The sequence below is a fragment of the Pectinophora gossypiella genome, chromosome 3 (genome assembly GCF_024362695.1).
Source record: "Pectinophora gossypiella chromosome 3, ilPecGoss1.1, whole genome shotgun sequence".
NCBI lineage: Eukaryota > Metazoa > Arthropoda > Insecta > Lepidoptera > Gelechiidae > Pectinophora > Pectinophora gossypiella.
In genome coordinates, this window is record NC_065406.1 from 1518590 (window position 1) to 1539143 (window position 20554).

The following is a 20554-nucleotide window of genomic DNA, read 5'->3' on the forward strand; positions in this document are numbered from 1 at the left end:
AATGACGTCCGGTTTGTTTGAAATATTAATTATTTTGACAAATCTTCAGTGTAAAAAACAAAAACATTTGACATTTATTCACTTGCATGAGCAGCGGTATTTTTAAAATTACTTGATTATATTTTTTAAAGAAGTTAGAAGACTACAAAATGACCGAAACGGATGCTACAAGACGGCCTTTACATATGCCCGAAAAATTCCTGCCATATTTGGAGAAGTATAGGATTTACAGAATGTTCAAGGTGATTTTTACACATGCATACTATACAGAGTGTTAGTGACATGGTACGTAACCAACATTGTAATGTAGGTAATTCAGACCATGATTGTGAGTTAATCTTAAGCATATTTTCCTGTCGGAAAATTCAAGAAAATTTTAGTGTTTTTTTATTATTTTCACTTCCATACTTTTGCGACGAAAAACTCTACTTTATCTGAAACATCCCTCAAAGTTTTCGTTACGATGTCTCTAACACCCTGTATAGTTGCCTCTGCGCAGCTGCAAAATGGTCATAGGGGGCTGCTGAAGTAGTCTTTGCACTGTAACTACGTACTTACTGTAATAATACTCTAGCCTTCACTGGATTCTAATTATAAATTCTTAACGGCCCTTGTGGTCCAACGGTTGAGCTCACGATCCGGTGCCCTTTCGAATCCTGGTGGGCAGAAAAATCGCTTTGTGATTTTGAACCTTAGTTGGTTAGGATAGTGCAGGCTGATCACTGGATTGTCCCAAAGTAGGATGGTCCATCCATCGGAAGGCACGTTAAGCCGTTGGTCCCGGTTCCAGCATACTGATGTAAGTATGTAGTACGCGTTACATGCGCCATTTCGGGGGCCTTTGTCAGCTCAATAATAACCAATTAAAATATTACCAATTAAGTAATTCTTACTTTTAGGATATGCTGGACGACCTTATTCTGGCGTTGCCACGGGATCACCTGAAGCACATGAAGGTATTCCTCAGCCAACACAAGCACAGCACCAGGGACACCGACAGAGTTATGGTGCTTGTTTCCCCTGAACTTAACATCGGTAATTCATTAATTACAATCAAACACCTAGGTTCATTATTGTCTTGGTCTTAATGGCCAAGTAGTTAATGCAGGACAGAAGTACTATTGAGGCGAATGACAGGGAGTCCTAGTACGGCTTTGAAATAGACTACTCTGGGCGCCATCCCACTCGTGTCAGACAGAGTACTGCGGGGCGGAAGGCAAGAGGGGAACTGCTGCCTTAGATTTTTTCCCTAAAAAGTATCACGAAGAGTGCTACACCGACAAGAGCGTGGCTCTTAAATTAGTGATGTGAGTTAATTCCGGCCAAATAGTTAACTCCGGCCGGTTTGCGGCAAATCTACTAAGTCAGTCATAAAAAGGTCTTATTTTTTTCACAAGTCACTAACAGCCAGAATAGGACCCACATAAATCATTTTTAACGCTTGCAGACGTCAAGAGACTTGTGAAAGAATTAATAAAGGATATTGGAATGTTTGTGGTGACCCGGCGCTTTATTATGGACAGATATGAAAACGTAATTATTTATTATTGACTTAAATATTACATTTTAATTTTTCGGGATCAATCCTGTATAATATGACATTATCCCATTCGAGATTGACGGGATTGGGCGAATCTCCGAGAGTTATACTTTTTGTTTTGATTATGCTGATTTCCAAAGAAAACTTAATTATTTAGTTAGTAATATTGAAGAATTAAGGTTTTTGTTTTCCTTCAAGAAAAAAAATGTTTTAATTTTCTCACTATCACAAACAAGGTTGTTCCCAACTTTACAATTTTTTTTTTATATAGACGAGATCCCGAAAATTTCGGATTCTCCCGAGATTGATATTTCCAATCCCACGGGATCTCGAATTTGCGATTTTGAGTCGGGATTGCATTGCCTAGCCACGATTATACAGCTACATACTTTTCAGCATGACGACTACGTACCAGGCTGTATTTCGCCGGCCCTCATGTCGGAGGTGACAAAGACCCTGACCCTCAAAGAACCGGTCCACACTGCAGGATGGCTGATGTTCGGTATATTATTTATACTTACACTTATCCAACTTTACATATTTAAATGCAAAAAGAATAAAAAGTATATTTCATAACGCCTGCCATTTTGTATTAGCAATCTGTAATAGCATTTTCTACGCCTTGCTCGTACGTAACGAGCAGGCGCGTTCAACACTTTTATTTCGTTTGTACGTTTGTAGACCATCCTTGCACTGTCCGCGAGGCTCGCTGTCTGCAGCAAGACGGCGTGCTGCCCACAGTGACCCTGGTACTGATGCCGCCGCCGCCAGTAGCGCCGGTGCCTGACAACACCTCCACGCCCGCTCGCGGCTTCTTCCAACAAGACTTTGAAGGACTCAAATACGTTTACAGAGCTACGCTGAAGGCAATTTCTATTCGTTAATCAATGTTTGAAGCACCACTTATGTCTATTGAAACATTAATAAATTCAAGCCCTATTATCACTGTCATACCTAATCAATCATAATTTGATTTCTTTGACATATTCGCTGTAGATAGGAACTTAAGAAGACTATTAATAAATAAATCTCCTATGTTCTTTCCTAACCATCACCATGACCAAACATTTAAATCGGTTCATCATGGAGACGGTTTAAGCGAGAAAAAGTACAGGCAGACAGAGTTACTTTAGTATTATAATTAAAACACAATGTATAACGGGTTCTTACCGCGTTTAAATCAGTGATATGAGACTCCCGATATTTCGACACTGTTGCAAGTGCCATGATCACGGGATGACTGATGAGATTGGAGTGGAGTAGGTAGATCCATAATTTTCTACGGGCAGACATATCTGTCTACCCTCTTTCGACTACTGAATACTTTCGTATTGAAAATATTAGTGTGCATAAATAGGAGGTGCACATCGACCCGGATGACGACATAGTGAAGATCTCCAGCAAGTGTTTCAACGGCATCCGCGCATGCGCAGGCGGCGCGCAGGGGCCGGGGCAGGGGCACCAGGTGGTGGGCGCGCCGGGGGTCTACCGCGTGCTGCTGATAGGGCCTCGAGGGTCTGGGCGCAAGACGCAGGCGCGCATGCTCGCCCGGCACTTTGGTCTTGTGTATAGTGCGTATATCTTTCATTCATTAAGGGTAGAACCCCGATACCGACCCCGCCGGCTTGGTCGACGATTTCCCTCGTTCGATTATCGCTATTGACTGCTAGGGTCGATTAATTCTTTTAGTTAGTTTGCGTCCAACTGGACCTGTTGTCTTAAATTTTGTCTCGGCTGAGAGCCCACAGCGCTCCCCATTTGTCCGGCCAATTACTTAACGCTATTTGCGGCAAGTCTACAGTGAGTTTAATAAATTTGATAAAAAATCAATGTGTTATGGTTTCAAAGCGTATGTATATTAGCATTCTTTTTTTTTCGACGTGACATTATTGTAGATTTGCCGCAGATAGCATTAACTACTTGGCCGGACATATGGGGAGCGCTGAAGGCTCTCACGCGGTACAACGTTTAAGACAACAGGCCTGAGGGTGCCCAGTTGGGCGCGAACCTCGGTTCAGGGTGTCGTCTGAGAGGAAAAATATTTGAAAGAATTAATCGACCCTAGTGGGTCCATAGCGATAAGCGCTGATTGAGGGAAATCGTCGACCACGCCGGCGCGTATCGGGGTCCTGAAGTGTTTGGTGTCGCGAGCTGATTGGCTGCCTCTATGGCTAGAGTAATCAGGTCGTCGGGAATATTAGCATTCGTTACCGTACAGTGCCATCTAATTTTTTTTTGAGGCACGTGGTCTCGAAAGAGTCACATTTCTCACTAACCAGCGCTACTTTCAAATCTCATCAACCCTGGGGTTATCATTGAGCCGCCAAAGACCCTTGACATGGCTCATGTAACGATTACGTACGGTCGCGAGCATTAATATGTATGCACTCTGGTACCATGACACATTAACTTTTTTGACAAATTGAACTGTAAGTCTCACTAAATGTAAATATGTTAGTGCGACAGAGTCCTAAAGTGGGTACATTATATTGCTCATGACCTGTACTTACATCAGTAAGTAGTTACCGACACTTTCGTGTTCTGCTGCGCCGTGCACAACTTCACCGACGTCGTGTCCGAGATGCCCAAGGCCATCCTCGGGCGCGTCCCGCTCTCGGAGTTGCGGGCATGTTCATAGATTAAGTAGAAGACCAGAAGACTAATAGCAGTATTACCCAAGTTGACTTCACGGAGCTGTACCACATCGCGAGGGAGAGGAACGACGACGCCGGTGAGAAGCTGCGCAACTACGGCATCAGCCTGCAGCTTAAGGCAGAGATCGTGCGCCGGCGCATCATGGAGAAGGTTTACATTTTCTCTATAGCCTATTAGTCTATTATGTCCCTTCTTCTACCGTGTGGGTTGAGGTGGATTACCAATCTCATCAACCCTGGTGTCAGTGTCAGGGTTATTATTGAGGACAAAGGCCCCAGACATGGCCTATGTAACGATGTACTTACTTAAATCAACGATTAAATAGTAACATAAACTGCTTATATACCTCCCACTGCTGGGCACAGGCCTCCCCTCAAACAACGGGAGGGGGTATGGAGAATACTCCACCACGCTGCTCCACTGCGGGTTGGTGGAGGTGTTTTTTACGGCTAATAGCCGGGACCAACGGTTTAACGTGCCCTCTGAAGCACGGAATCTTAATCGAAGATTAAGTAGTAACCGAGAACAATGGCTTAACAGTAAAAGTTAAGAGAAAATACGAGAGGCGTTTGTTAACCGCGCCTCCGCCGCGCGCAAAAGTATGTACGTCTTGCGTAGGGAATGCAATCCCGATTCGAGATCGCAAATTCGAGATCCCGAGGGATTGTAAGTGTCAATCCTGAAAGGATAGCTGAAAACGATGAAAACTGCTTGTTTTTGATAGTGAAATTAATTAAAACAAAATATTTTAGAAAGAAACAAACCTTTATTCTTCAATAAATACCTATTGACTATTATCTATGTATTTGATCTCGACGGTTATCGAAAAGTCTGGATAGAGTTCGCACAGAACCGGGATACTTGGAAAGACATGGGGGAGGCCTTTGCTCAGCAGTGGGATCATACAGGCTAATAATAATAATAATAAGTACCTATTACTAACTAAATAATAAAGTTTTCTTTGAAAAAAAAAGTGGCTGCAAATAGTTTCTTTATTATGTGTAGTTCTGCCCACCCCTTCGGGGAATACGGGCGTGAGTTTATGTATGTATGTATGTTTTCTTTGGAAATCAGCGTAATCAAAACAAAAAGTAGAAGGAGATTCGCTCAATACCATCAATATCGTCATATTATGCTTCGGGATTGATCTTCGAGACCGGAATCCCGCGTGATCGGGATCTGCATTCCCGAGTCGTACGACTCTCGATATAAATCACGCCGCGCGCGCTGCGGGTGCCAATAGTTACCATCCCGTGAGGGCTGCAAAGAAATTGATTTTCAGGATTGCATCGACCACGGCTGGGTCATGACTGGCTACCCGGCTACTGGCAACGACTTCGAGAATATAGACAACATGGAAACGCCGCCAAATCGGTAACCTCCGAAGTTTTCCCACTGCGCTATAATATCGGATCCTTAAAAAGAGTTAGAGGCTAAGTCGCTGACTTAGTCTCCGACCTACGGGTGAATTTACACCTGACTCCGCTCTTCTCCGCCCATCTCCGAGTCAGTGGAAACCCGGCCTTAGGCGGACGAGACATTCGTTATGTAAAAAAACGATTCAAAGTGTAACTACGTTACCTACTGAATAAAGATAATTTGAATTTTGACCTAAGTACGTAACTATAAAGTAGGTATTAGGTTAGCTTTCAGTTAGGTACCTATCAGATCGAACGCTCTCTAGTGAAAGTAGTTTAATGACGCTTATAAAAACTGGCTCCGCAAGACAGACTTTTGATTTTAAATGAAGGAATAATAAGCTTTCGTAATACTTACTATTGTAATACCTAAAAAAAAAAATATAAAAAAGTTTATTTAGGTAAAATCTACGACACACATATACATTTACAACATAAAATATACACACATTAAATTAATATTTAGTTGGAAAACATAAAGGTACCTAAAAGATACCTGCCTACGTAAAGTTCCATTTCATGTATTGCAATCTATTTTTTTTAAAGTGGTTTGCCGGACAAATGGGGAGCGCTGAGGGCTCTAATCATGTGATGCTTCGTCGCCACGCCACGCGCGCAATTTTAGAATAAATAATACACAAAATATGTTCGTAAATTGTTCGTTATTTGTTCTATATTGAAAAAAAATGTACTATAGTAGATTAAGAAATAATAAATAAAATATGTGGCGTTGCGACGAAGCCTACTTCCTACCCACGCCACACTTAATGAGATTTAATAAGGTCTTCTATGGTTCCAAATACATCATTAAATAAATGTACTGTTATTGTTCGTTGTATTAAACTTATAATTCTAGGAAATAAATAGACAGAACAAGAAAAAATTAAAAAATTAAAAATTAGGAGTGGTAACTTTCGATGTATAGTAACTAGCAAAAAAAAAAGAAACTAGCAATACGCACAATGAACGTTTGCATTGAGAGAAACATCAGGCGTTATTGGTCAGATTCCATATAAATTAAATAAATTAATGTACTGTTATTGTTAGTTTTATTAAACATACAGTTTCAAGAAATATAGAGAAATAATTAAAAATAAGGAAAGGATAAAAAAAAGGGCGTTTATCTATTTATATAGTAAATCATATTTTGTTCTCTGCACATCACACAAACAATTAAATTATGTGTACATCCTTTGATCTTAAGGCTAACCAAAGTAACGAGTATAAGTAAATAATTCTGAAGATTTTTTACACATAGGGAATTAAACCTATAAAAAATTAACAATTTTTATTTTTATTTACGTATTATTAGGAAATCATGTATTTGTTGTTATTATTATTTTCATTATTAATATAAAAAATTATATAATGAAAATAATAATAATAACAAATACATGATTTCCTAACGCCTGATGTTTCTCTCAATGCAAACGTTCATTGTGCGTATTGCTAGTTTCTTTTTTTTTGCTAGTTACTATACATCGAAAGTTACCACTCCTAATTTTTAATTTTTTAATTTTTTCTTGTTCTGTCTATTTATTTCCTAGAATTATAAGTTTAATACAACGAACAATAACAGTACATTTATTTAATGATGTATTTGGAACCATAGAAGACCTTATTAAATCTCATTAAGTGTGGCGTGGGTAGGAAGTAGGCTTCGTCGCAACGCCACATATTTTATTTATTATTTCTTAATCTACTATAGTACATTTTTTTTCAATATAGAACAAATAACGAACAATTTACGAACATATTTTGTGTATTATTTATTCTAAAATTGCGCGCGTGGCGTGGCGACGAAGCATCACACCTCTAATCCGGTACCTACAACAATTTAAGACAACTGCCTGAGGTTTGCCCGTTCGGCGCGACTCAGGGCGTTGTCTGAGAGCATTTTATAAGTTTTTGAAAGAATATATTAATCGACCTTAGTCGAAACGATTTTCCCGGCGGGGTCGGTATCGGGGTTCTGAAGCGTTTGTTGTCGCGAAATTGAAACCACAGCATAGAATAAGGAATAATTTACTAGGTACATACAGAACGGTAAATCACCGCTCCCCACCAGCAGTTGAGCTAGGTTTACCTCACCCCCCTCGGACATAGTTTAGACTTGAATCGTATGGCGTCAGACGTGACACACAGATGCGCGTGTACGATAACGTCAATGTGTGATGTCTGTGTAAAACGAGGTTGTTTGTATGAAGTGTCCGGGGTGTGGCCACAGTATCTCGTAGAAATCTCGTTGTGGAATAATCTACGTTGTAGGTAGGACTAAATCGCGTGTTTACAGTACCCAAATTATTTGAATATTGTTTGAAATTGAGTTTTCGGCTATCATTCTAAGTAGCTAACGCGCAAAATCCGACTAAACAATTCAAACAAAAATAAAACCACCGCTGTACATACAACTGATAGGTAACTAAGTAAGAACAGTTATTAACAGTAAAAGTAGTTAGCTTAGGTACCTACTCCTTACAGTGGCGTTTGGTCGATGCTCTAGTTTGAGCGAAAGTGTTTGCCAATCTCGGAGGCTGTTCTCTAACTAGGTAACTTACCTACTTGTAATATGCTCATAATAATTGTTATCACTTTACCAACACAGTTATCAGATGTCAAACATGCTAAATAGAATACGGTGCGATGACTTTTAAGGTCATTGGCCATAATATATTATACTTAACTGTGGGTGGGTTACCTATTTGGTTTTTTTTCGTCGCGTTGTCTCTTTCGTCGTTTACTAATGCCTTTCCTTACTTGTGCAACTTCGAATTTATATTCAATAATCCTGATGGGAAACTGATTAGGAACAGGATATTATTTGTCCGACCAAGTTCTCTGTGTAATTAAAAATTAGATATTAAATCAACCCCTCATTGACTGTTTCATATGTGTTTCACACACAGTGAACGTCTTAATGCCTTAAGCCGTACGCGACAAATCAACATAAGGTAAGTATTTACCTAAGTAAGTACGTCCAAAAAACATGGATAGACGGATATAATACTTGACGATTCTTTTCGAGATTCTTGGCTTGACCTAAAATTGACAGTATTTACCGCTGACTAAAATACGTAACTAACACAAAACGTCTTAATTTTGTACATATACATATAGTTACCTACATACATAAATTCACGCCTATTTCCCGTTGGCGTAGGAAGAGACCACGGAATTCTACTTACTACAACTTAAATACTTACCTACTAGGTATACTTAAAATATAGGTAAGTATTCTCACACTCGTAAACCCTAATAGAACGGGCAAAACCACGAAAAATCAGGCGACTTTTTACTTACAATGACTTTTCATTGATATGAAATCCGAATATGATGAAACAAAACAATGTCTTCCAGCGTAATAATCCTGAACTCGGACTGGGCGACGTGCAAGCAACGAGCACTGAACGTGGCCGTAGACTGGTGCACCGGCAAGCGAGTCCCGGCGGGCTCCGGGCCGCGCGCGCTTCTACACCCAGGCGAGACCGCGCAGCAGATCGACGTAGAGGTACCACAGCTGTTACCATAGCAACGTGGCCATGGACTGGTAAACCGGCAAGTGAGTCCCGGCGGGTCCGGGCCGAGGCACTATACTAGCTGTTACCATAGCAACGTCGCCGTGGATTGGTGCACCGGCAAGCGAGTCCCGGCGGGCTCCGGACCGCGCGCTCTGCTGCACCCGGGCGAGACCGCACAACAGATCGACGTAGAGGTACCACAACTGTTACCATAGCAACGAGGCTGTGGACTGGTGCACCGGCAAGCGAGTCCCGGCGGGCTTCGGGTTGCGCGCTCTACTGTACCCGGGCGAGACCGCACAACAGATCGACGTAGAGGTACCACAGCTGTTACCATAGCAACGTGGCCGTGGACTGGTGCACCGACAAGCGAGTCCCGGCGGGCTCCGAGTCGCGCGCTCTGCTGCACCTGGGCGAGACCGCGCAACAGATCGACATAGAGGTACTACAGCTGTTACCATAGCAACGTGACCGTGGACTGGTAAACCGACAAGCGAGACCCGGCAAGCCCCGGGCTGAGGTACTATACTAGCTGTTACCATAACAACGTGGCCTCGGATTGGTCCACTGGCAAGTGAGTCCCGGCCGGCTAAGGGCGCGCGCACAGCTGCAACCGGGCGAGACTGCTCTTTAGGTAAGTACTTACTAGCTGTTACAGCTCTCCTACTTCAACCATGCAGTGAATACTTTCACCATACGAACCGAGATAGAAAAACAATTCTTCCATATTCAATTGTTAACTATAACTGGGGCAATGGTGTTGGTGAAATGGAGTCATGCGCCTTCGAGTTAACCGCGTACCTAATTTATTTCAACGAATTCGAATACCTACTGCTTTGTAGAAAATCTAAAATCTATAAAACAAAAAATTGGTTCTCGAAGTATTCTCAACATCGACTAACAGTAGGTAACAGTTGTGGAACTAGGTCTTGTGACGCCTGTCAATTGTTTCGCTTTCATCACTGACCTACTTTATCTTCAGGAGAAAGGGGACCTAGATCTCTTCAAAGATACGTACTTACTTAGTTAGGTACATCGTTTTGACTTATTTTACAGAAGCAATTCGTTACAGTTTTGGTCTAAAAGAAGAAAGTAGAAATCGCTTATCTAAATCAGATTCTGCACAAGTATTTTTCTGACAATTTATCTAGACAGATTATTAGTAGGGTAAGGAGGTTTGACGTAATAATTATGTTCAAAATAGGAGCAAAGGATATTTAAATAATTCTTTCAATAATTTTCACAATATTTCGCTGTAAGTAAGTAACAACGGTAAACGCGCTCGGTCTGCGATTGTTGAAGTTAGGCAACTTACGCAAAGGCCGGTCATAGGATGGGTGACGACAAAAAAAAGTTTTCATCCCGAGCTCCTCCGTGCTTGGGAAAGCACGTTAAGCCGTTGGTCCCGGCTGCATTAGCAGTCGTTAATAACCACCAATCCGCACGGGGCCCGTGTGGTGGTTTAAGGCCCGATCTCCCTATCCATCCATAGGGAAGGCCCGTGCCCCAGCAGTGGGGACGTTAATGGGCTGGTGATGATGAAGTAGATACCTATTTTGATAATAAGTATGTAAATTCAGCTCACCGGCCGGTCAATGACTAATGTCCTACTCTTGAGTTTGTCGACCACACTCCGTCACGCATGCATGCTAATAGAATGTAACTGTTGAATAACCGACTGGTTTATGATGACTTACGGGTTGCGGCATAATACCATCAGACACCTACACAATTCATCCTTATAAGAACCTACTTAGGAACGACACGAAGGCAAGTTTATGAGTAGGTAGTGATTTCATGCTTTAGGTACTTCAGCTGGCAAGAGGCAAACATACAGGGTGTTACTGACATCGTATACCGAACGGGATGATTCAGACCATGATTCTGAGTTAATATAAAGTGGAATATTCCGTCGCAAAATTCATGTATCGTTTTGTGGTTTTTTTTTTTTTCAATTATTTTCAATTCTTGTGATGGAAAATTCCACTTACTTAATATTAACTCAGAATAATGATCTGAATCATCCCGCTTAGTATTTGTTACGTTGTCACTTACACCCCGTACAAGTACCTCAAGTAAATAGGGTGTTAGTGACTTGGTAACAAATACTGAGGGATGTTCAGACTTCAGACCATGATTCTGAGTTGATAACAATTGGGCAATTAATATTTTTTTTTATGTTATTTAACTTATTTTCCGTTCCATATTTTTGCGACGGAGAATTCCACTTGAAATCAACTCGGAATCATGGTTTGAATCATCCCTCAAAGTTTTCGTTACGATGTCACTAACACTCTGTATATTATTATGATTGGGTAGTTTCCTAGGTCAAAGAAAAATTATGAAATTCTGATTAAGATAAAGACAGGTTTAAAGGTGTGGGCTATGCCGCACAGAAACTTTCAGCTTTTACTTATAAAATAACGTAGCTCTGCGAACCACTGCCTCTTAGACTAATAGTGATTGCAAGATATTACCATTCTGTTGTCTTTAGACCATTATCTTCTGGGCTAGGAATCAATCAATCAATCAGCTAGTCATGGTACGCAACTTAATTTCACGTAACCAATGATTTCTACCTACTAATCATTCAATCTTACTATGTGTTCTTCTTCTTCTATCGTGTGGGTTGTGAGGTGGAGTACCAACCTCATCAACCCTAGTGTCAGGGTTACTATTGAGTCGCCAAAGGCCCCTGACATGGCTCATGTAACGACTACTTACTTTCATCAGTAAGTAGTAACCGGGACCAACGGCTTAACGTGCCTTCCGAAGCACGGATCATCTTACTTTCGGACAATCTGGTGATCAGCCAGTAATTTCCTAACCAAACTAGGACCCACAAAGTAATTTTTGTGATATGTTCCCACCGGGAATTGAACTCGGGACCTTCGGATCGTGAGCCCATCGCTCAACCACTGGACCATGGACGGAAGTCGTTATGTGTTGTTAGTGGGCTCTGTTTTCCGCATTTAGACTCTAAGATGGCCCATTATGCATATACTTAATTGTTGACTACGTAAGCCAACCTAACTCCTTCCAGAAGCTCAGAAGCCTCCTGGGGTTTTCACAGGCTTCGCGGAGCGACCCCATTCCTCGTTGTGTTAATAAATGCTCAATTATAGTTAGACAACTTCTTCACGGAGGCCGCGGCGGAGCTCCGCGCAGCTGCCGGCATTACCGCTGTGGAGATCAACACTCAAGAGGATACCATCGGTAAATTATTCATTTATCTATTAGGTTTATTACTACATCCAAGGAGGGACTTTCCAAGCGAAGTTTCCCAAAATAATACAGATGGAGCTGTAGTTTTCCCTTCGTTTCCTTCTAATTCCAAGGATACCCAGACATAAACATCTTTTATCATTGTTTTTGGGTATAAATGATGAAACCCTTTTTATTACACCCAGACACAACACACCTTCCATTTATTATTCTGATCAAAATAAAGTGAAGCAATATAAGTAACTTCATAATTCTACACATAATGTGTTCCAAATATCAAGCAACAATTATTTTTATAGGTAAGTATATGCTTTTGCCATTACATTGTATTTTGGAATAATTATGTACCCGAGTCAACCGAGTAATGAGAAAATACACTTCTCATCAAAAAAATCGAAACACTTCCGTTTTCATTGTTTCTGTCCGAATTTAACACAAAAAAGAATTCATACGATGAAAAAAAATACATAAATGTATAGCTGGCAGTTTGGCCATTACAGTAATAAGCGAAAATTCTAAATTCAAAATTAGAATTTCATTTGTTTATCTTATAAACGAAATGAATCACTGTTTTGAGACAAATGTGTGTTTAGGGTTGGAGTACATTTAGCGTTTAAAAACTAAAAATTGGCGCCTATCCTTAAACTTTTTGTTTTTTATTTCAATACTGTGACTTTGGGACGTCTGAAAAAAGGTTTTCTTTCTAAAACGTATGGATACTTCGCCCACAGAAGCCGCCCAAGTTGTGGCATTGCTGGATTCTGGCCTTAGTCAGCGTGTTGTGGCTGCAAGACTGCATCTAAGCCTGTCATCTGTTCATAGAGTCTATAAACGTTATCGGGAGACTGGTTTGTTCACGCGCCGTTCAGGATCTGGCAGGAATCGGGTCACTTCTGAGCGAGATGATCGATTTATTGTAACAACTTCTTTAAGAAATCGACGCCTTAACGCTTTTCAACTGCAGCAGCGGCTTCGTGTTGTACGAAGGGTGGCTGTAAGTGACTCTACAATTAGAAGAAGGTTGAAGGATCGTGGACTGGTACCGCATAAGCCAGCAAATGGGCCGAAATTAACTGCAGACCATCGAAGAGCGCGCCTTAACTTTGCACGTGAGCACCTAAATTGGTCATACCTACAGTGGAGCAAAGTTCTCTTTTCTGATGAGTGTAAAATTATGCTGTATGGTAACGACGAAAGGAACAAGGTCTACAGAAGAGACGGAGAACGCTATGCACAATGCTGCATTGAAGAAAAGGTCAGCTATGGTGGCGGTTCGTGGACGGTTTGGGGAGGAATCAGCGCCGACGGTAAGACAGAGCTTGCTTTCGTGTCTGGGCCACGTCTGCCTGCACTAAACTGTCATCGGTACGTCGAAGAGTGTCTCGAGCCTCATGTGATGCCCTATGCACATTTTATTGGCAACGGCTTCATATTCATGCACGACAATGCTAGGGCTCACACCGCGGGCGTCGTACGAGATTATCTTAACGAAGTCGATATCTCTATTATGGAATGGCCAGCAAGAAGCCCGGACATGAATCCCATTGAACATCTGTGGGATGAATTAAAGAGACGAATTCGAGCAAGAGATCCTGCCCCAGAAACACTTAGCCAGCTGCAAGATGCAATCCAAGAGGAATGGGACAATATACCACAGCATGTGATCGTGACTCTCATCCGATCGATGAAGAACCGTATGGAAGCAGTAATTAGAGCTCGGGGAGGGAATACAAGTTATTAAATAAACGTTTTTAGCTTTTTTTTTCATTTACGTGTGTTGTTTTATCCATTTCCTTTATACTCCATACGGAATAAAAATGACTCATTTAACAAAATACGAAACCTATGAAAAATTCATTTAAATTTAGAACATTAACATTAAGATTTGATAAGCTCATATTACTCACTATTAAACGACATTTAACATTTATTCCTAAATGTACACATTTTTCTGATAATCCTGACAAAACGTAAACTTGCAAGGTGTTTCGATTTTTTTGATGAGAAGTGTATTTGTATACATACGATAGGTGTCTCTTAAGTCTCTTCTATATCTAGTATCTTGTATGAACACAGCGCGAAAGCTATAGGTAAGTACTATACAAATAGTTCTACGACTCTTAAGTAATTTTCTACTATCCGTCATTTAAGAACTCAGGTCTGCTGTAGTGCGAAAACGCGCTTACTTTCAAAGTCATCGACCTTTAAGCATAGAAATAAATAAGAGGGTGTAGCGTAGCTCATATTACTTTTTATGGTAAACATAGAGATAAGTTAGCTTTAAGAACTTTTGTAAGTCAGTCACCTAGTAAACGCCTTACAGTGAACACGCACTTATTATTTGCCGCCCTTCTGAACCACATAATAATATACGTAGTCTCACATCCAGTCAGTATCACCACAATTAGTATAAATCACACTATTTCAGCAAAGTAATGACCATTTCGGCAAAGTGGTGACACCCGGACGTGTTACTTATACGCGCGCGCATCTACAAAGCATACACCTCCATCGTAATTTACATCAACTGCGTCGCGTGTGCGTATAGACTTTTGTGAAAAACATTCGCGTTACTAGTGACTCCTGGACTCTATCATCATGCACGGCCAAGCACCATCACAACCACAATGCTCCGCCGCCGCGCAGCCACCTACGGTCCAGCAACAACCATCCATCTCACCTGAACAGCACGCCATCACCATCAACTCGCGCATTCCTGACTTCTGGCGCACACAACCCAGGCTGTGGTTTCACCAGTTCGAGGCCATCACGGACCCGCAGAAGGCAAGTGACTTACACAGAGCGCAGCTCTTAATAGCTAGGTTGGGGAGAGACGAGTTGTCCAATGTCAGTGATATTCTCGAAAATATGCCAGAGAATAATAAATTCGAGGCATTAAAATCGCGACTTATATCCGTATACGAGGAATCAGAGAGCCGACAGCTAAATCAACTATTAAATGAAATTGAACTCGGCGATCAAAAACCTTCCCAGCTTCTCCGCCGAATGCGGAATAGGGTTCCGGACGAGACTCTGAAATTGCTCTGGGTAGGTAGACTACCAGTAACAATGAGGAGTGCTCTCGTTGCATGCGATAGTGGCGAAATAAAACTAGATAGTTTAGCTAAACTTGCAGATAAAATTATCGAAAACATAAGGTTGTCTGACATAAGTGAAATAGCCAAACCTAGTTCTAGCGGCTTACAGTCCAGCAGTGGAGACATCGCTAGTGAACTAGCACAACTGAAATTGCAAATATCTGCAATCGCCACAAAACTGAACAGCTTTGAGCGTCCATCGCGCGACCATACTCGTCAAACCAATCATGAACGGACGCGGTCACAATCACGCACCCGCACCGATAATTACAAAAAACAATCGGCCAAACCAGGTGACCCGCAATTTAAATGTTTTTATCATTTTACATATGGTGCTAACGCACGTAAATGCGGCGACATACAAAATTGCAAATACGTTCGCTCGTCGGAAAACTAAACCCGACGTCGGCACAAGTAGCTAGTGTCGGCGTCAATAAAACATTTCGCCTATGTATCACGGATACCAACAGTGGGATAACATTTCTCATAGACACGGGTGCCGACGTATCCGTACTAGCTGTAAAAAAACGGCCCACTACGCCCACGTCTGACTTTACGTTATATGCTGCAAATGGTACGAAAATCAAGACGTACGGTGAAAAGTCTGTTACTCTTAACTTAGGACTACGCCGCCCATTTACGTGGAAATTCATCATTGCTGACGTACAACGTTCGATAATTGGCGCTGATTTTCTGGCCGCTAATCAACTTATGGTCGATCTCCACGGTAGAAAATTAGTAGATAAGGTTACATTATTATCTCGTTGTACTAACATAACAAACGCTACTGAGCCAACTTTACGTTCCATTGATGTCACAAATGAATATCATCAACTTCTAAAGAAATTTCCCGACATTACCAAACTGGAAAATTTCAAAGAAATACCTAAACATGACGTACAACATCATATTTATACAACTGGTACTCCGGTACATGAAAAAGCACGTCCACTTAACCCGAGGAAATACAAATCGGCCAAAGCGGAATTCGAAAGAATGATGCAATTAGGTATTTGTAGACCTTCGAATAGCCCATGGGCTAACCCACTAGTTTGCGTCGATAAAAAAAACACACAGGAAACAAGACCGTGTGGAGATTATCGCAGACTTAACGCACAAACAATACCTGATAGATATCCACTACCAAGGTTACTCGATTTCACATACATCCTCAAAGGAAAAAATATATTTTCAAAAATAGATGTGCGGAAAGCCTACCATAATATTCCCATGGCTCCACAAGATATTCCAAAAACTGCAGTAATTACACCATTCGGATTATTCGAATTCACACGTATGAATTTCGGTTTACGTAATGCCGCGCAAGATTTCCAAAGATTCGTGAACAACACATTACAAGGCATTGACTTTGCTTTTGCTTATCTAGACGATATCATCATTGGTTCAGACTCCAAAAATCAACATCTGAAACATCTAGAAATCGTTTTAGATAGACTAAACACCCATGGCCTTACAATAAACACAGACAAGTGTGAATTCGGAAAACCGGAATTAATTTTTCTAGGTTATAACATTAGTCCCAACGGCATCACCCCTAGCCTAGAGAAAAAACAAATTATCAATGACTACCCTAAACCTAATACCATCGAAGAACTTCGTCGTTTTCTTGGAATGATGAATTTCTATCGACAAAGTATTCCTAACGCCGCGGAAATTCAAGCTCCGTTACACGCGTATTTACATAACTCTAAAAAACACGATAAAACTAAAATTACTTGGACTGAAAGTGCACTACAAGCATTCAGTTTATGTAAAGAAAGTATTAATAATGCTACCACACTTTCACATCCCGACCCATCCGTACCGCTTATTTTAATGACGGATGCGTCAGGTATCTGCGTAGGAGCAGCTTTACATCAAAAAGTTAACGACACACTAGAGCCCTTAGGTTTCTTTTCAAAAAAGTTAACTGATACACAAAGTAGGTATAGTACTTACGATAGAGAGCTCCTAGCTATTTATATGTCGATAAAACACTTTAGACATATAGTTGAAGGGAGAGAACTAATCGTGTTGACCGATCATAAACCTCTCACATTCGCCCTTAGCAAAAAAATCTCACCCTCAGACTCGCCGAGGAGATTACGCCAGTTAGATTTTATTTCGCAATTTTGCGATAAAATTGAATATATTGAAGGTGAGACAAACACAGTGGCAGACGCTCTATCTCGAATAGACGAAATATCGATTCCATCTCTATTCGACCATGCTAGTCTAGCTGAAAAACAAAATCAAGATCCTGAATTGCAAGAATTAAAAAAACAAGACAACTTGCAATTCAAGCTCATATCTATGCCTCACTCGGACATTAAAATCTACTGCGAAACTTCAACTGATAACGCTCGCCCATACTTACCAAAACAATACCGAGAACTCGCTATCAAAACACTTCATGGAGTGAGTCATCCCGGCATAGCTGCGACTAAGCTCCTAATAAAATCACGCTATTTTTGGCCCAGTATGAACATTGATATTAAACATTTCGTTAAAAAATGCATACCCTGTCAAAAATCGAAAGTGCAAAGGCACACAATAACACCTCTAGCAGAGTTCGACAACGCCGCACGCTTTGAACACGTACATATAGATATTATAGGTCCTTTACCCCTATCAAATGACTTTAAATATTGCGTTACCATCATAGATAGAATCACGAAATGGCCTGAAGTTATTCCCACCAAAGATATAACAGCTGAAACAGTCGCGAACGTGTTCGTAGAACATTGGGTAGCGCGTTTTGGTTGTCCAGTGCGGATAACTTCCGACCAAGGACGTCAATTCGAATCCGATCTATTTACACAATTGCTCAAAAGACTCGGTATCGAACGCGTACGCACCACCGCATACAATCCCAAAGCAAATGGTATGGTCGAACGATTTCACCGGACGTTAAAAGCTGCTATAATGACAAAATGTGCAAATAACACCCAATGGGTACAAGAGTTACCATTAGTGCTCCTAGGCCTACGTACAGCGCTAAAATTGGACCTAGGTTACAGCCCATCACAACTCTTGTATGGTACAGGAATCAGGTTACCAGGGGATATGATCGCCCCAAACCTGAAGGGTAACATTAATGAACGTGAGCTGATAAAACAACTAGCAAATTCTTTAGCATCCGTTCCCACATTAACTAATCTAAGCCCACACGGCAATAATCATAAGGTCTTTGTTCATAAAGATTTAAGTGTCGCCTCTCATGTCTTCCTCCGAAACGAAGCTCGAAAATCGTTAACACATCCTTATGACGGTCCGTATAGAGTCATATCACGACACCCTAAATTCTATACCATTGACCATAACGGAAAGGATATCACTGTCTCAGTTGACCGTCTCAAACCCGCTTATCTTTTAAGTGATGACGATTATGTGTCGGTCACACGGCCATCATCGTCGGGTACTCATACACCGAACGCAACTGACACCACAGCGACACAGGAAGAGATAAGGCCCACCGACGAAGATCACATCACCCCTGCCGTCGTCTCACGTTCACATACAGAGATAACACCGCAACCGCCTCCGAGAACAATTACAACAAGGTCCGGCAGGCAAAGCAGACCAGCAGTTCGCTTCAATATCTGAACGAGCAAACACACCTTCTTCCCTATTTATTAATACTACCCATCACCATCTCTATATTATAATGGGTACTCCCGAGTCAAAGATTGTCGTCGCGCAGAACGCCGGGTCGGGCGTCAACAAGGCCAGTGCATCACACGGCGAGTTTACCTCTGCAAATAATATGTCCCTCGCAGCAGTTGCAGTCGTCAGCGGTACAGTCTGCATCGGTATACTATACTTCATATACCGGTGTGGAAGGAAAAAGTTTGACAAATACCTCAACAGACGCGTCAACACCATCATGATCGCAGCAGCAACACAGACGCAACCCACCCCAACCGCACCCCCGGCGCAACAACAACAGAGTCACGCCCACCACTACGTGCCCTAACGACAAGGTGACTGATAATAACGGTTTATCGGTTATCGGTTTTTCGGTGCGTCGTTAATGTGACCGATAATATATTCGCGAGTGCTCATAAGTGCGCGCTTAAAAAACTTTAAAACAAACACGTAGCTTTAAGTAAACCATTCATTAAATTTATTTTTTATTTTTCTCATATAGGTTACTTATACATCATTTATTTCTTTTCTTTTTTTATTTTTGTTAGCACATAGATATCAACTTGTATTTTTCATAAGGGGTAGTTTATACAAAAGGGGGAGGTATTGTAGCGTAGCTCATATTACTTTTTATGGTAAACATAGAGATAAGTTAGCTTTAAGAACTTTTGTAAGTCAGTCACCTAGTAAACGCCTTACAGTGAACACGCACTTATTATTTGCCGCCCTTCTGAACCACATAATAATATACGTAGTCTCACATCCAGTCAGTATCACCACAATTAGTATAAACCACACTATTTCAGCAAAGTAATGACCATTTCGGCAAAAGGGAATAACGGGGCATATTAAACTGAGTCCTTGAGCTAATGATAGGTACCTAAGCTATTCTAAGTATTTGATTTGATATAACTATGGACCTATCGGATTTGGTAAAGTACCTATCACGATACGATAGCGTGCACAACCATCTCATTCATTCATTAGAGGCGTTATCACACGTTTACTCATCGTCAGTTATTGTTGGCATAGCAACAAAGCCACTTTCAATATTATTATTTTTGTGTGTGTAGAGGAAATCCAAGTGAAGGTACAAGCAGCAGTGATCGCCGCGCCGGCCTACGACATCGTCAGCTGCCAACAACTGCGCAATGTCCGGGGCGATTAACTAGCGCAAACCACCGCTTTTTTTTCCATTCAATGTTTCGTTGTTAGTAAGACTTCCATGGTTGAGCCACCGCGAGAAATTATTCGGTGGCCAGCCACGAAGGTGAGGTACTCTTGCATATTATACATATTTTGCGCGACCTTGGTGTCCGAGTGAGATTCCGTAAAATAAGTGCTTCGGTTACTTCACTCTGCCTACCCCTTTAGGGGTTACAAGCGTGAGTTTCTTTGCATGCATTTTTCTATAGGTAACTTATTATTGGTTAGATTCAGAAACAATAAAAA

At 41.3% G+C, this 20554-nt stretch overlaps 1 protein-coding gene across 1 annotated transcript; it reads left to right on the top strand.

The window, feature by feature from the left end:
• The first annotated feature begins 149 nt into the window (after positions 1–149).
• LOC126382251 (adenylate kinase 8) lies at positions 150–20492 on the top strand. The gene is made up of 11 exons (XM_050032059.1): positions 150–242; positions 900–1035; positions 1448–1533; positions 1937–2042; positions 2222–2406; positions 2898–3111; positions 4221–4345; positions 5478–5569; positions 8971–9121; positions 12257–12347; positions 20176–20492. The coding sequence occupies exons 1-11, from the start codon at positions 150–152 to the stop codon at positions 20268–20270; spliced, it is 1374 nt and encodes a 457-aa protein (XP_049888016.1). The 3' UTR covers positions 20271–20492.
• Positions 20493–20554: the final 62 nt, after the last annotated feature.

Bases quoted from the DNA above. Each gene is read 5' to 3' on its own strand.
- LOC126382251 (XM_050032059.1), top strand. From the start codon at position 150: ATGACCGAAACGGATGCTACAAGACGGCCTTTACATATGCCCGAAAAA. The intron at 1,534-1,936 runs GTAATTATTTAT...CATACTTTTCAG, and splicing joins TTATGGACAGATATGAAAAC to CATGACGACTACGTACCAGG. The intron at 3,112-4,220 runs GTGCGTATATCT...GTATTACCCAAG, and splicing joins GCACTTTGGTCTTGTGTATA to TTGACTTCACGGAGCTGTAC.